Source organism: Kryptolebias marmoratus, linkage group LG14, assembly GCF_001649575.2.
Source record: "Kryptolebias marmoratus isolate JLee-2015 linkage group LG14, ASM164957v2, whole genome shotgun sequence".
NCBI lineage: Eukaryota > Metazoa > Chordata > Actinopteri > Cyprinodontiformes > Rivulidae > Kryptolebias > Kryptolebias marmoratus.
The window spans coordinates 13,376,360-13,392,948 of record NC_051443.1 but is presented as its reverse complement, the minus strand read 5'-3'; the positions used below and the strand labels follow the sequence as shown (position 1 = coordinate 13,392,948).

General features: G+C 40.0%; 2 protein-coding genes across 2 annotated transcripts in view; both read left to right on the top strand.

The window, feature by feature from the left end:
• The first annotated feature begins 6 nt into the window (after positions 1 to 6).
• esm1 (endothelial cell-specific molecule 1) lies at positions 7 to 1,173 on the top strand. The gene is made up of 3 exons (XM_017407570.3): positions 7 to 213; positions 419 to 565; positions 671 to 1,173. Exons 1-3 carry the CDS (start codon positions 126 to 128, stop codon positions 751 to 753), a joined length of 318 nt encoding a protein of 105 aa, XP_017263059.2. The 5' UTR covers positions 7 to 125; the 3' UTR covers positions 754 to 1,173.
• A 9,997-nt stretch (positions 1,174 to 11,170) lies between these two features.
• Positions 11,171 to 16,589, top strand: part of arhgap24 (Rho GTPase activating protein 24) — a 60,371-nt gene continuing 54,952 nt past the window's right edge. The window contains exon 1 of the mRNA XM_017407950.3: positions 11,171 to 11,680. The gene's annotated coding sequence lies outside the window, so the exon portion shown is untranslated. The remainder of the gene's footprint in view (positions 11,681 to 16,589) is intronic.

The window sequence follows — 16,589 nt, the reverse complement described above, 5'->3', positions numbered from 1 at the left end:
GCGGCGCGGGCGGCGGCGCGGGCGGCGGCACGCAGCGGTGCGCGCGGACCGTCCTGGACGACTGCGGCTGTTGCCAGGTGTGCGCGGCCGCCAGAGGGGAGCACTGCTACCGCACCGTGTCGGGCATGCACGGCGTGAAGTGCGGAGCCGGGCTCTTCTGCGAGTTCTACAAGGACGAGGACGATTTCGGGGACGAATACGGCATTTGCAAAGGTACGTGCTCACGCTGATGTCCGCGTGCTGCGTTTCGGTCCCAGTGATGCTTTCAGCCTCCCCTATTGTTCATGCCTTTAGGTGCACGGCTGCAGACCTGAGCAGCCTGGGTTAATTAGAATACATCCCATCCCATGTTTAAGACTTGGAGTTTGACATGACAAACTGGCGTTGTGTTTTTTCTTTCTTTCTTTCTTTTTTGCAGACTGCCCATATGGAACATACGGGGTCGAGTGCCGCAAGCCATGCAACTGCAAAGGGGGTGTCTGTGACAGGGAGACGGGGGCTTGTCTCACCCTCACATTCTTTGCCAAAATCGCCAACAAGCTGAAGACTGCAGGGCCACAAGCAGGTGGGTGCCATCAGACGTCTTCAAGTTTTTATACAAGACACATTTGAACTGAAAAAAAAAAAGAATAAAGTAGGACTGAAGGATACTTGTTGGCTTTATTCTCAGGGGCTGAGGTGGGCTCGGGAGAAGTGAGCTCTGCACAGACCGCAGACAGGTCCACTGCTCCAAAGAGGCTCAATCCTCGCTGACCAGCACGAGCCCGTCCAGTAGAGATGTAGCATTAACTTATAAATGAACCCAAATGGATGTTTTTGTTCTGTTAAAGATCTCTTGTTCTGTTTGGTCCTTGTTTCAGTTTTTATCTTTTATATAAATGTGTATTTTTTTCCCTGCTTTTTAAATGTCCCTTCTTATTTTGTTTTTATCAGTTTTTTGTTGGTTTGTTTGTTTCAAAGTCTTCTGGTGTGCCTTTCTATTGTGTATCATTGCTGCTGAGATGAGAGGAGAAGAGAAACTACTTTAACTTTACCTGAAATGTAGAAATCAGCATCTTTTTTTGTTTGTTTCACTGAGCACTATTTTTCCCAAACAATATTCTGTTTCTGAAGCACACAGCATCATTCCTTTGTGGAAAATGATCTTACAATAAAACCAAAGTTATAACTGACCTTTGACATATGATTGCTTGCTTTATCCATCATTCTAGTCCAGTTTTATAGTAAATACATGATAGGATTGGTATCAAACCCCGAGCAGTGCTGAGTTGCAAATGTAAGCCGATGGGATCACATGTAACTAAAAAGATTATGACTTCAGCCACTTTATTTTAACGCTGCAGCAGAGATCAGACATCAACTTTATTCGCCTTTTTTCAAATCATGCAGGTGGTGTTCAGTTTGCTGGGTCCCACCAAATAAATCTCTGCAAACTTTCAGCTGAAATTAAAAAAAATAAAATAAAAAATCGTTCCTCATTTTCCTCCTTCCTGTGCCAGACTTGGTTCTTGGACTCAGACAGAGTTGTGCGAACAGTGTGGGAAGATTATCTCTCTGCGGAGAAACTCCAAAGTCCTGTTGTAGAGTCAGAAAATGGAAGAAAAAAAAACACATTTTTATATTTATGTGCAGCTGAACTGGGTGTTTTGAGCTGTGCCAAATGTTAAAAGGATGTCTTTGGAGGAGAGGGAATTCCTGCCTTATCTAAATTCACATGAAGTCATGACGTGAGTTATCGGAAAAAGGAGCAGAGCTGGATGAGAACTTTTCAGAACGGCCTTGAGTCTTAGATTATGAAAATGATCTGCTCTCTTGGCGTCCTGAAAAAGAGCAAAATGCCCTTTATTCTGTTGCAGAAAATGTCATTTTACAATACTTTAAAGATGATTTATAATGTGGGAGAGCATTTAAAATGTCTTTTTGTCAGTTTATATAATAAGTTAACAAAATAAGCAAAATATTAAGTAAAACCTTCAATGTATTTTACATTTATGTGAATAAAACATCAAAAAGGTTCATATTTAACATCTGATTTGCTCTTTTCTTCCTCTCTCAACTACTATAAAAAGTCAGTGCAACAGTATAAACTGCAAGTGATCAAAGATTTATCAAATATATTTGACAAACTAAAGCAAAAAAAAATAAAAAAATAAAAAGTCTCACCCAGCTATTTATATCTCCTATTAACCTCACCTCTGACCCTTTCTGGTACAAAACTGTTTTCCAGTATTCAGCCTGTTTATTTCCTGTGCTTCCTGACACCTGTGAAAATGGCCCTTCTTCCTGTTGTTGTTGTGTCTGCCCAGGACGGGAATTTAAAGCAAGTCTCTCTCTTTTTTTTTTTTTCTGTTGTTGTTGCTTTTTCCAAGTAACGCTGCGAAAGCCTGGAGTCCGTGAGCGCCCTACGGCCGCAGAAGCTCTCGCCTTTGTTCAGGACTGGTGTTTTTATTCGAATGGCACGTAGGTCTGAAGCAAATACCTAACTCCCTTCATCTGAAACTAGCATCTGCATCAGTTAAAAACAGAATTTCAAGATCATCTTATCCTTTTAACTGAGAAGAAATTAGGAACCAAGACAATAAATCAATAGAAAATAAGCATATTTTTTTGTTGTTGTTGGCTTTGCTTTAATTTTACTGTTTGATCAGAGTGTTTTTAGATGAAAACCAGAACAACTTGTATAAATAAATGTATAAAATGATTGGTTTTCTGTTTTTAAAACTATGAAGGAAGAAGGTTCTTGTCTTTGGCAGTCAAAAAGGAAAACTTAATAAAAGTATCCAGTGTGCTAAATGTAACATTAAAACACAAATGTTAGTGTATTAAGTTTTCATCCATATGGACATTTTTTCTTGTACCATGTGGGAAAAGATCTTGAGTCAGTATTAGTCTTATTTTTTACCTAATTCTCTAAAAATTCATGATCAGTCTCTTACTTTTAGCCTCTTCACTGAATGAATAATCATCTAATTTTGTCTAAAAATGCTGAGTGGTTGTCATGAATCACTGTCTGCTCAGTCTACTACATGAACTTTAATGACCACACAGAGGAAAAAAAAACCATCTTTGTCATTTTTATTCCTTTGGGGAATTAGTAATTAGATGTTTTCCCCCTGTATCTGTATCTGTGCGTCTGTCTGATACCAAAATCTCTCATGAAACTTGCAGAAAGAAATCACTGGATGAGCATCTTAGTCTAAAACTCTAACATGAAAGGTGATGGGCGATGTGAGTTCTTATAAGCTTTCATTTGTTTTTGTTTTTTTTCCTAATGATTATTTTATTTCCAGTTCAGAGCATGGTTCAGTAAGATACAAGGAGTCAAAATGTGCTCCACCATTGACCAGAGAGTCAAAGCTTTTACTGCTTTTGTTGTTTTATCTACTGCCTGTGAATTTCCCTCAACAATCATTATTGTACAGCTAGTTTTATGTAAGCAAAACATCACTGATTGTTTTTCTTATTTCGTATTTTTGAACTGAACACAGTAAAGCAGTGTGTTGCAGTTGGAGTAAAAGCACAAAGTGTCAAACAATGAAAAACACTCAAAGAATAAGTATCTCAGAGGTTAAAGCTAAGCTCGGGAAAGTAAATGTAGGTGTTTTCAAACACAAAAGTCCCACTGCAAGTCCACTTAACCCAAGGGCAAGGTGACACACACACACACACACACACACGCACGCACACACAGACACACACACTCGGAGATGCCGACAGGTATGGGAGCAAATCTGTGAAGCCCTCAGGCTCAAGTGTTCCCCTCGCTCCCCTGAGAACCGACAGGCTGACGTCCCGCAACCAAACAAAGGACCCTGGAAAAATAACAGGAAAGCCATGGTGAGAAAAACCCTTCTATGTGACTCCCTGAGCACGTCACTGCCGCCTCTGCAGAAACAAAGGTGCATGAATGAAGTAGTAAATAACACTGATTTACTGCAAATAGATGTTCTGGCATTTACAGTTTGGCCCTGCCCTCAGCAGGTTGTTTACTGCGGCTGCAGAGTGACAAGGTCTATTAGAGACAACACGTCGGCGGGAAACAAGGAAACTAAACTATGTGATCGATTAGACTGATTGCGAATGTCTACAGTGAGCCTTCTGGGAACAAACAAAAAGTGCATCATGCTACTGATTTGAATTAAATCAACTTTTCGGCTCCCTTTCAGGAGCAAAACAAGATGCTGGAGCCTTGACCTTCTGGTGACCTGACAGATCTCTGATCCTGGACTGATGCAATGAGGAACTTTTCAGCTTCTGCATGACACGTGGAGGCAGGGAGGGCAGGTTTTAGTCATTTTGATGATGGAAACTTGAAAGATTTTGGAACTCTGCTCTATTCCAAACTTATTTTTACCTGAAAACACCTGTCACTAACTTGTAGCAAAGTGTGTAATGTGTGCCAAAGGTCACATAAAACCAATACACTTCATATTTCCTAACTAAAGAGGTGTGAAGACGGGGGTCATTTTAAGGGTAATCTGTAAATTCGCTGAAATTTTGACATGTTTCCATGAATATAAATATACATTTTTTTTGCACGTGTAAAGGAGAGCAAGTTTGTTCAGTCATTGCTGTGCTTGTTTATTGGTTAAAAGCAAATTTAGAAAATCTAAGCAATGTTTAAAGATTCATGAAGGATGTGATGCACCTCCTACAAACCATATAACTGGAGGTTAGTGCTGCATTACGTTAATGTTTGTGAACAGGTGATTTTTGAATTTCAAAGACCAGATTTTACCCTAAAATCTGGTTCAGTGTTGCAGTTTTGCAAAGTAACTTTTTGGAAAAACTTGGTTAACATCTCTTAGTCTCAGCTTTGATCATTTTGACCCCAGACTGCCACAGACTGAGTCGAATGAACGTCTACACACAAGTGTTGTAAAGCAATTCTTTAAAAACTACATACTGATAACTGATGCTGCCCTCCGGTGGTTTGCAGAGCCATAACATGAGACACCAACCTAAAATCTACTAATTTGCTCATGTTAACACTTGCTTTGTGACATCCCGATCAATCATTGGGTAAAAAAAAGAAGAAGAATATTTTCCTGGCAAAACTTCCTTAATTTTAATTATCTTCTCCTTTTTCTTTCGGTTTTCTTCTGTGCATCCCGACACATTTGTCCTATTCTCCAAGCAGCACATTATTTGAAGCACCTATCCAGAGAGAAATACAGTGAAAATGTTTGACAAAATGGGTTAAAAACCATTTCAAGACATTATTTTTACAGTAGGCACATTTGTCAGCTGACACCAGCTCTAAGGAGACTGCATGTTAAAATGTTATTTTTCTGTTAGTCCGTGATTCTGAGAGATTTAAGGAAGAACAAAAAGAAATCTTGAAATGTATTTTGTTTTATTTCTAAAACAATGTGTTCAGTATTGACTTTGAGATTGTTGAATTTGACCCATTTTCACTATAAAACAAAAATTCATTTGATTTGTATTTGGTTAATATTAGAAATACATTGATTTATTTGAAGAGTAAGTGTTTGTCCATTTGTTCATGACAGACTTTGTTGAGGAGGTATGCACCTATTTATTAGCTCTTTAAGTTGTATTATTCTGTATTTAGTTACTCTAATTTTCCTTCCATATTGTTTCACCTGAAATTCACATTTTGTTAACAAGCCTGGCAGGAATTGTTTGCCTTAAGTAATGATTATGAACACTTAACTTAACATAACAGCCCACGTGATGCAACATTTAATTTCTTAAAACCCGAATCCTAACCCCACCAGCAGAGGGCAGTGTTTCACCGTGAAGAGAATGAGACGTGACCTTGGTGAGAAGGAAAGCTTATACTGTCTCTCAGAAAGGATAATGGATCATGATTACGTCCACATATAGCAGCTTATAGATAATTCATGTCCTACAATACAGGCAAATCTTGGCTTTGTTTGATGGAAATCAAACTTGATTCAATTTGTGACTTTGTAGCAGACAAAAGAATGAAAACATGTCACCTCTGACCAGCAATTTGCCTTTTATTGCCAACTAATTTTTTGATATACTGTATGTTAATATATTCATATGATTTTTTTTAAGAGAACCATCAGTAATCTCTAAATATGTCATCACTATTAGTTTTAGAAGCTAGTATTGCCCTCTTAAATTCAAAGAACCTATTGATTTGTTTTTCATGTCTGCACGATTCTTACCTGTGACATTTTGACCACATCTTTTTGCACAGCATTTCAAAGTGAATGATTTTAGCTCAGAGGAGTAGTATTTGTAAAAATATATATATATATATATAAAGATCTTTCTGAATACAGCCTCAGACTCATGAGTCTCACAGCCATTTTTCTTTTTTTTTGGAATATACTCTTTAGCTCAGCTCATTAAGATTATCATCATTATCATGTTCTGTCATAAACTGGAGCAAATCTTTAATAATGTGAGGAGTTTATGCATGTAATTATCTCCTAAATTGGGCATTTCTTATATGAACTAAATGAAAATACTTGTCTTCTTAGTTTGTCTGGATCACTTTTAATTAATAGGTGTGGATTCAAAGAAGTTCAGTTGTTTTTAGTCATGTTTGAAGAGTCGACGGAGTGTTTTTTTCACGAGTGCACTTGAAAGCAACATAAATGTGCACATGTGTGCACAGTTGGACCCACTGACGAGCTCGTCCCAGACACCCTGACGGGATAGTCTTCTGTAGGTGTTTTTCTTTCTTTCTTTGTCAGTGTTCATCTGAAGTAACGTTTGGATTTGACTGAAGCCTTTTAATCCAGCCTGAGCTCGGTTCTGTTGAAGGTTCCTTCATGTTCAAAGGGAGTCATTCCTCCCCACTGTCACCTGCCGCCTTGTGCTTGCGTTGAAGTGAAGTTTCAGCTGAGTCTGCTGATTTTCTTCAGTAGAAATCGTCTTTACAAACTTGGTTTTTTATACTTTCCTGGATATGACTGTATTATCAATGGGTTGAACTGACTTTGTAATCGTATTGAATCTGGACACGTTTTGGACTAAACTGGAATACAAATCCAGCAAATATCCTCTAATGCCATGAAAGGTGTATGATCATCAACCTTAGCAAACACAAAAATAACTATAACTCTACTACAATATGGTATGGTAGTAACTGAGAGTCATCCCCATCACACAGTCCAAGGTGTTAACAGATTAATTTCAATCTTTGTTTAAATTTTTGCCAGAAAGTGTTGAAATCAGAACCAGCCCTAGTTGCATTACACTATCACATGATTTGACAAACACGTTTTTATAAATAGACAGAATGAATCCATCTGAATTCCTAAAACTGAGGGAATGAGTTTCTGCTGAAGGAAACAGGAAAAACCTTCTTGTCTGTGCATGCCTCCAGAAGGTTTTCCCTAATCTTTCCAGAAGTCACCAACTGTCCGAAACCTCTGACTGGAAGGCCATGAGAACCGCAGGCTCATCGAGAAAAAAAACAAAACAAAAAAAGTGTCATTCCCAAAGCTTCTTCCCCGAAGAATCCCCTCCATTCTAATCTCATTAGTCGTCTATCAGCTCCGGTCTCTCGGGAGAGGATGCAGATCCGGTGTGTTTACAGACGGCCCCCTCTGTACGTCACAAGGTCACCGTGTTTCATGTTCAGCATTCCTGACGCTGCAAGTATAAGAAAACACGCTGACCGAGCTCAGGGCCCGCTGTTGTTTGTTCTCGGCATCTTGTTTTTGTTTAATCTGCTCCATCTTCTTGTAACAACCAGGAAAGTCTCACGCCGTTGGAAGGAATGCTGGAAGGGATGTTGGAAGAAATGAGTGCATTTAACAGTAAATGTATCTTCAGATATTCTGACAGGGATTTGATTCAGCAACTAGAAACAGCTGGCTGATAATGCTGGTAATCTAACATGCTTAAAATAAGAATATTACTATGCTATGATGTACTGTTTGAAATGTTCAGCATCTTAGTTTAGCTTGTTAGATTGTTAATGTTTCCAAACTCACAGCACAGATTGCCTGAAAGGTCAGAGATCACCACCATCTTCAGGATTATTATCTTCACTATCATTCGTGGAAATGCATCAGACACTTTAGAAATTAAAGCCCTAACATTCCTCGAAGGAATGCCAGAGTTTAGATCATCTTATGAGAAACTACAGAGTTGGAGCCATTTTTGAAAATACTGTTATGTGCAACCTCATGCTCAGAGTATGTGTCACTCTCAGCTACTACCACATCAAATTTTAGCTTAGTGTTTGTAAAACTGACTGAGTTATAGACATTTTTGTGTTTTCTAAGATGAATTGACTGTGGCGGCCATCTTCAGTCGGATTGGCTCCAAATGTTAATGAGTTGTGGATGGACATTGAGTAATTATTTTCTACAAGTTTCATGAAAATCCACGCTATGGTTCATGGAATATTTTGCTAACAGACAGTCAGACTCGACTCTACATTGTCATTGGCAAAAATATAAAACAATCACGCACGATCGTTCAGTGCTCAAAATATGTGTTGGGGATCAGTCTCAGCTACTACCACATCAGTTTCAGGTCAGGATTGTAAATCTCACTGTGTTATAATCATTTTTGTGTTTCTTAAGGTCAGCTGGCTGTGGCGGCCATCTTTAATAGGATTAACTCCAAAAGGTGATGAGTTGTAGATGTACATCCAGTGACTGCTTTAAAAAAGTTTCACTAAATTTGGTCCTGTGGATCTTGAGATATTTCGCTAACAGACACAACCGCACGCACACAAGCAAAAACTTTATCAAAATACGCCAGCTTCACAAAAGCCCTGAAGAACATAGTTTGTGTACAATTGTGCACAGAGACAAGCAGGTGGCATTGCTTTAAAACTGGAGATATTTTTTTTATTTAACTAATAAATCAAACAGTTATTCACACAAAATATACATTTACAGCAGCATTGTTTTAAAAGTATTTATTAGATGACTAGTTTGTTACAACAATAAGGCCAACGAAAGAGAGGGAAAAAATAGAAAAAATGGTGCGCAACAGACAAATAAAGTAATGAATAAATAAATATGATAAATGTTAATTTCCAGATTGAAGATATAGGTTTTAGGTTCACGTTTACAGACTTTAACGCTTCCAGCTGCTCCTGGTCCCTGTGCTCGCTGCTTCAGAGCATGAAAGCCTAAAGCCACCTCTCCAAAGCTTTTAGCGCTGCTCTTTGGAGCTGCTGGGGCATCTGTCTCCGGACCCCGGGGGCCCCACAGTTTAAAACTATAGTGTGAAGTGCAGAAATACACCAGAGTACAGAGCGATGGCTGCACTTGTCCTCAGATCTTAACACCGAACGTTTACAGGCTGCTTTATATCTGCCACGAACTGAACACCAGCTAAATACGAACAACATATCATTCCTAGTTGTTATTGTTCTCAAGGTTTTTACATTTTCTCAGTTCTAACGTGTGCCTTGTTGTGGATTTCTCCACACAAGAGCTCGTTTCTGTACTCTGAAACGCATTGAGAGATATTGATGCTTTTCACATCTCCGGCAGCTGATAAATCCAAAAGGACAGACAGAACAAAGACAGATAATGCATCCAGCCTTGAGCCTCGAAAACCTCAATACCCTAATGATTTGTTGGCATTAACTTCTCCACATTCAGTGAAACTCCTCCATCAGCTCTTCGGGGACTAAAGCACATTACACCTCTCACCTGTCAGATTTACCTTCAGTTTCATGCAAAGACTTTGCTATATATCCAGATGTTGCTAACAGACAGTGTTGACTGTAACAGCTGGTTAAAAAGTTATAATTTTAAGGAAAAAAGTTGTGTAATGTGTAGTGTTTAGAGTATGTGTTGAGGACGAGTCTCGGCTACTAGCACACAAAATTTTAACTCAGTATCTGAAAAATTGGCTGAGTTGTAGTCATTTTTGTGTTTCCTGAAGTCAGCTGACTGTGACGGCCATCTTTAATTGGGTTGACTTGAAAATTCAATCAATTATAGATATACACTCAGTGACTGTTTTCTGAAAGTTTTATTAAAATCCGTTCAGTGGTTTATGAGATATTTTGCTAACAGACAGGCAGAGTTGACTCCAGTAGTTAATGCCAAAGTTACAAAAACAGAACAGATCTGTTAGAGCTCAGAGTATCTGTTCGGGACAAATATCAGGTACTACCACACAAAATTTGAGTTCAATATCTGTAAAATTGACTAAAGTTCAGCCATTTTTGTGTTTGATAAGGTCACTTAGCTGTATCGGCCATCTTGAATGGGACTGACTCCATAAATTATTCAGTTTTAAATGTTCATCCCATGATTGATTTCTGTGAGTTACATTCATATTTGTTGTGTCGTGTATGAAATATTTGCTTCTTTTTTTTTACAATAGTGGAGACAAAAAGATACAGAACAAAGAATAAAGACAGTGTAATTGTAAAACATTGTGAAATCCCTGTTTGGACATTTTGCAATATTGAAAGAAGTTTCATAGTGGAACGACAAAATGATTCAAATGCTGGCATAGATCCAAAAGGAAACTTAGAAATACAGGGTGGTGCAAAACGTTTAAAAATACTGAACAAAAAAAAACAAAAAGGTCAGATGTTCTGAAAGATATTCATCATCTTAACTTTTAAGTTTGTTGCTATGATTTAGTAATAAAGGTAATTCACAAATTGTGCAAGATTTTCTTAAAACATCTAAGGTATTTAATTTCTACTTGTGATGCTTAAACACAAACTACAGACTGAAAAATCTTCAGTTAGACCAATAATGGAGTCAGAAACTATTTAGACTGATCTCAGATAAACAAAATGCACTTTCTGTGGTGTGTGGACAGCTGGGTTTGCACCAGAGCGAGGACAGAGAGGCCAGATAAATGTTTGTGGAGCTGCGTTCACACAGCCGTTAGTTTCTGTCATCTCAAAGCCACCTTACAACTGGGGTGGCTTTGTGTGTGTGTGTGTGTGTGTGTGTGTGTGTGTTTGTGTGTGAGCTGGATTAGTCACAGATGATGAACGGAAAACTCAGCTTCTGTTCCTGTAGGAAAATGGAGTTTTGGGCTGAACGGTGTGCGAGAGTTTAAAAGACGGGAACTTTCCGAGCTTTCATGTGAAATGAAGGAGAACGTCGGTGGTGCACAGCTCGGTCAGAGCCCTTGTTTTGAGACTTCCTCAAATATATACTTTCCTCCTCCCTCTTCTCCTCCTCCTTTTCTCCTCCTCCTCCTCCTCTGTGTAACCACTACACACACAGACTGAGCGTGGCTGCCTCACCAGCAGGATGACTAGAGGAGTCGGGAGTGTGTACATTGCTGTGTCTCTGTGGGTTTGAGTGTGTTTATGTGAGTGTGTGTGTGTGTGTGTGTGTGTGTGTGTGTGTGTGTGTGTGTGTGTGTGTGTGTGTGCATGTTTCTGGGCAGGACCTCAGCTGGAACAGTGGCTCCCATGTGTGTCTCTGCTGACCGCCACAGTCATCCTGTCCACAGGGGAGACTTTCTCAGAATGCAGATGGTGTGAGCGGTCAGGGGTGTGTGTGTGTGTGTTGGAGGTGGGGATAAGTTTCTAGCAGCTCTTCTGAGCCTTGGAGAACTCAATCCACTCTGTACGCTCTGAGTCCATCCAGGAGGGGAGAACCAGCAGCAGCAGCAGCAGCAGCAGCAGCTCAGACTGAGGATTTGTGGTGCTGTTGATTGACTACCTGTCACAGGAGTGGATACGTTTGCTGAGCATCAGAGCTGAAGGATCCTGGCTGTTTATAAGGTGGGTGTGCCACAGTTTGAGGCTGTTACGTCTGTTATATATGTTTATGTGTGTGTGCCAACTTTCCTGCCACATTCACATTTTCACACTTTGGATGCCCCATATGAAGATGTTGATCCAAGAGACACATAAAAATAAGTACAATTAGGTATCCTTGGAGATGAGTTTTGTGTAAAAAGGCAGCACTTTTAATGTTAAACTGAAGTTTTCATTTATGTGTGTTCTAGTTGATTTAGCTGAAAAGCAGATTCATTAAGAACAAATGTTATTAAAATCCATGACACGTGTGGCTTCATTAGACTAGAACCTTACATCATTGTGGTATTTTCTGTATAATATCATTCGGAAGCATTACTCAGAAATGATGGAACCATTATATTTCCTTTCTTCCTGTTTGGCACTATCTTAGTCAAACAAACTCGAACTCAGTTGTCTCTGATGCATGTGCCAGGATTGCAGCTGGTCGCAGCAAATCTAAACTGAAACAGCAGGCAACGAAAAAAAAAAAGGAGAATAAGGAAAAGATGAGCTGGAACGCCAAGGTTGAAGCGTTGATGAAATGTCTCAGAGGAATAGAAAATACATATCTGCTGCCCGTGTCACACCGGCCTGGTGTGTTAATGGAAAAAGAAGATGTGAAACGGAGTAGGAGCTGAGGTAAAACCAGGGATGATGACCCCTCCGTGCCAAGAATGTCTGCAGCGCCCGGGCTGTGCTGCTGGAAAGCCCAGGGATCAGGTTCCCCGTGTCAGCTGCTGCACTCGACTGTTCCCTGATCTAACTTTGAGATATCTGTTTATTCAGACAGGAGAGAGGAGGGTGGGGTGGGGGTGGGGGTGGGGGCAGGCGGAGTGAAGCTGCTGCTGCAAAAAACTGGAACTCAGACTGGTTCGAAAAGTGCAATGTTATGAGACGAAGTTTGACATTTTGAGAAATATGCTTTCCGGAGAACAACTTAGACATAAACACAGTTTGTTTCAATAACATTTCAGGCAAAGTACCAAATGAGCAAATGCTTAGCAACACTCAAAACTGTTCAGAGTCAAAAGTGTCTGACATAACCCAGGTACGCCTTCTTTATGGCACACACATGTGATAGTGGCACTGGTACCCTAATTGTAGCATAAAAATGCACACAGTATATTGATCTGATGAAGAAAGGCTTAATGCTCCAACTTTCTACATGACTGTACTTGAACTTTTTTTTTTTTTTACTCAAATTTGTTTGAGAAATGGGTGGGACGGTGAGGCAAAGGTAATTTAAAGGCTTCACGCATGGTTCTGCAACATGGCTCTGAGTTTGTAGTTCGCAAACAAAAGCCCATATTGCTGCTGTTCATGGGCGGCCTCAGAAGTCGGTGAAAGAATGTGAGCTTCTTGTGTTGGCGTTGTGCTTTAGCTTCGTTCAGCTTTGTTGCCTTTGTGATAAGATCTGTGGCCCTCCCGGGCTGCACGCTGTCAGGACCGTCACCTGCTTTTGTTGGATAACCCAAATTCTTGATCCCATTTCAGACTGACTGATTCCTTAACTCTCTGTAATTACGAAAAACAAGCACAATTCTGAACTCACCTTTTAGCCAGTTGTAATGGAACCAGACAACTATAAATACCTGCAGAGTCCATCAGTTTTATAAAAATATTATAGGATCTTGTGGCCAATAGCTGCCCTTTTTGAGTCTGTTTGTACTGGAGGTCTGCTTGTTAAGAAGAAATCATGGCCGCCACCCCTGCATGCTCAAGATAGGGAATAATCAAAGTCACAACTCCATTTAATTTGTTGGCATTTTTAGATAAGACAACCTTTACATATGTGACTTTTAAATTTTTTTTTACTAATTTTTAAACACTAAATCTGATAGGGTGGAATTAATTAAAATTATAATTGGATTTGATTATATTAAACTGGACTGGGGTATGGCTGATTTAATTTCAAATATGATCTGACTACATTCGGTTGAACCGAGTTATAATTGGATTGAACTGAACTTAATGCAGTTGAATGTGAGAGTCCCCGCTGCTGTTTTGCTTTCTGTTTGAAATGTCTCTGCCTCACTGCGTGCCGCTCTTCTCTGCACTTTGTGGTTTTACTTCCAAATTTGTCTTTTGTTGTTGATGTTGTTTGGCAAAAAATTTTATGTTGCACCTCTGTGAACTGTTGCCAGCAGTGGACAGACACACAGAAATGCAACACGAAAGGGATGAAAGCACCCTAAGTAATCCAGCAGCACAGACACAACACGGCAAGGGAGTCCCACTGTGCATAAAGACACGTGCACAAATAAAACAGAGTCTTGATTGAGCCGCGGCTTAGAAACTCACACAGAACTGAAAGCAAACAGTTGCACATAAGAACGGACGGCTAGATCAGTGCAGAGGAACACCTGTTTCAGTTCCACTTTGCAAGATTTGTGTTATTAATAGAAACAACAGCTTCTCCTCTAGATACGAAGCTTAAAACACAGAATAAGATTGGCTTCCTCCTTCCAAAAAAAAAAAATCCTATGTTCAGCAAGTCTTAATTTGTTTTTCCTCACAGTTTGATCGTGCAGCATCTTGCACAACTTCTGATTTTGTCTGAGAAATATTCTCATGTGTTCACCAGCATTCACATTTAAAAAAAAAATAGCCCTGTCAGCAGTGTTATTCTTTCAGTTGTAACAGCGAACACATGTAGGATGAGTCAGCGGTAGACAAGGAGTTTTGACGCTCTCCTGCTGCTCAGATCGCAGACACTCTGTGGCAAATGGCATAAGAGAAAATAGAAAGGGAGAGCCATGGATGCCGGCGGTGGGGAGAATGAGTGTATCATTTAGGAGTTTAAATGGGCACATGTGGCGTCTGAGCTGGTGTGGAGACAAAATAGACAGTGACTCAACAAGCAGCTTACACCAGGGGACATTATCTCCATGAATCAGTCTTTTTGTGTTTGTGATATTAACCACCACAGCTCCTTTCATCTCGTCCCGTTTCAGTCCATCCATCCACTTTATTGACTCACGGTGAGCTGTGTGGGCAGTGACTGATGGAGAACTTACCCCCGTAATGAAGGGCTGTCTCAGATCCTGACCTCCCTGTAACCTCAGCCTGAGTAAATCATGGCAGACCGGAGTTATGTGTGTGTGTGTTGTATGACACTACACTTTTTTCTTTTTTTTTTTTTTATTTAGCAAGTGTTTCCATCTGCGTCTGCCTTCCTGTTTCACATCCTCTCTAGTGATTAACACAGCAACGGTGCAGCAGGGAAGTTGCTCTCCTCTCACCTGTGTCTTTATGGCAGAAGTGGAACAGCGACAGAGCACTCTCTCCGAGAGGTAGCGCTCGCAGCCGAGGTTTATATTTGTCTCTGACACATGTGGTTGCAGGCCCTATGCTGTGCCAGCTGTAAACTTGGGGATATTTAAAGGGCTGACAGCACTGACTGACAATGTGAAGACCATGTTTCCTCTCTTGTTTTCGCAGTGGCTTCTTGCTGTTATAATAAGATGCGGGCAATTTTCAAATGTGCCGAGTTGCTTAGTGGCTTCTAAAGTGTCAGACTATAGATGGAAAACAGCGGCTCTTTCAAAAGTAATGCTTGTGGCATCGTCACAGAAATCTCACTCTTTGGCTTGGTCGGGTGTAAGACGAGCTTACAAGTGGGAGATCTTGATTTGACTCCCATGCCAGGCGAACATGTCGTGTGGCCTGTCAGGGCTAATAAAGGTTTCTGTGAAGTTGTTTGTGCAGTTGGAGCAGTAGGACACTGCAGTCCACGTTTGTCCCCAAAGTCACTAGTGAAAGTAAAACGAGTCCTGTCTGTTAATAACACACTGCTTTTGGTGTTCTCCTTCAAGCACGAATGAAGTCCTACTGAAAACTCTGATGTTAGTTATTTTAGAAACAAGAACTGGCCTCCTCACTGTCTGATCAGGAAAAAAAAAACTCCACCCTGTCCATGTTTAACACCACTTTAGCCAGTGTGTCTCTTAATTCTTTCCCTCTCATGAAACCCAAATCAACTCAATTCCTCCTTGTCCACAAGGTGAGAGCGCAGCAGAAGAGCCTCATACATTACAAACCATCTCAGGCCAGCTGTGGGATCTGAGTACTTCTGAGAACCGAAGCTGATTCTGAGCAAATTATCACCCGGCAGTAAAATAAAGAGCTGAGGAGCCTTAAGTACTGACAGAGGCAATTAACTCGTGACACACACGAGAGGAGCAATTAATCAGCTAAAACACAGGCGTAAACTAAAGGTAGGCAGTTTAATTTAACCGAGCATACAAGGAGACAAGTTTCCCACAATGAAACACAAAGAAAAGTCAACTAATCTCCCAAGAATGATTTCAAAATGTGAATCATCTGAAAAAAAACAAAACCTGGAAAGTCCAAACAGACAACAGAATAACAAACCATAACTCTAAATTGAAAAAAAAAAAATCCTAAACTGATCTGTTTTTCTGAAAGTTTTTTCATTTGTAGCTATTATTTAGACACATTGACCTAAAGACACAAATATCACATTTGACGTGAGGCTTTGTTTCAACATCAAAACAACACCGTCCTGATTTCTCAATCAAATCACACACATGTTTAGTTAGTGTGGCATGTTCTTACTGTAGATTTTTTTGACTCTTTGCACCAAAGTGGTAACAGATTTTGTGAGATGTATATGCTAAGTGTGCCACTGAACGGTTCACAGTTAGCAGAACTGTCACAAGCAGTGTCTCAGTGTTGGGCATATTGGATGTTTCAGTGTTATTTTGTTCAGTAATGTACATTTTTGAAACTTGTCATGCGCTGAAACTGAAGCGCTGGGTAAGACAATGCAAGCTAGACAGCTGCTACAGGCATCTGCAATAACCATCAAAGTCTAAGAAGGTAAAATTATTACATTATGTTACAACAATATCTAAAATTTTAAACTGTG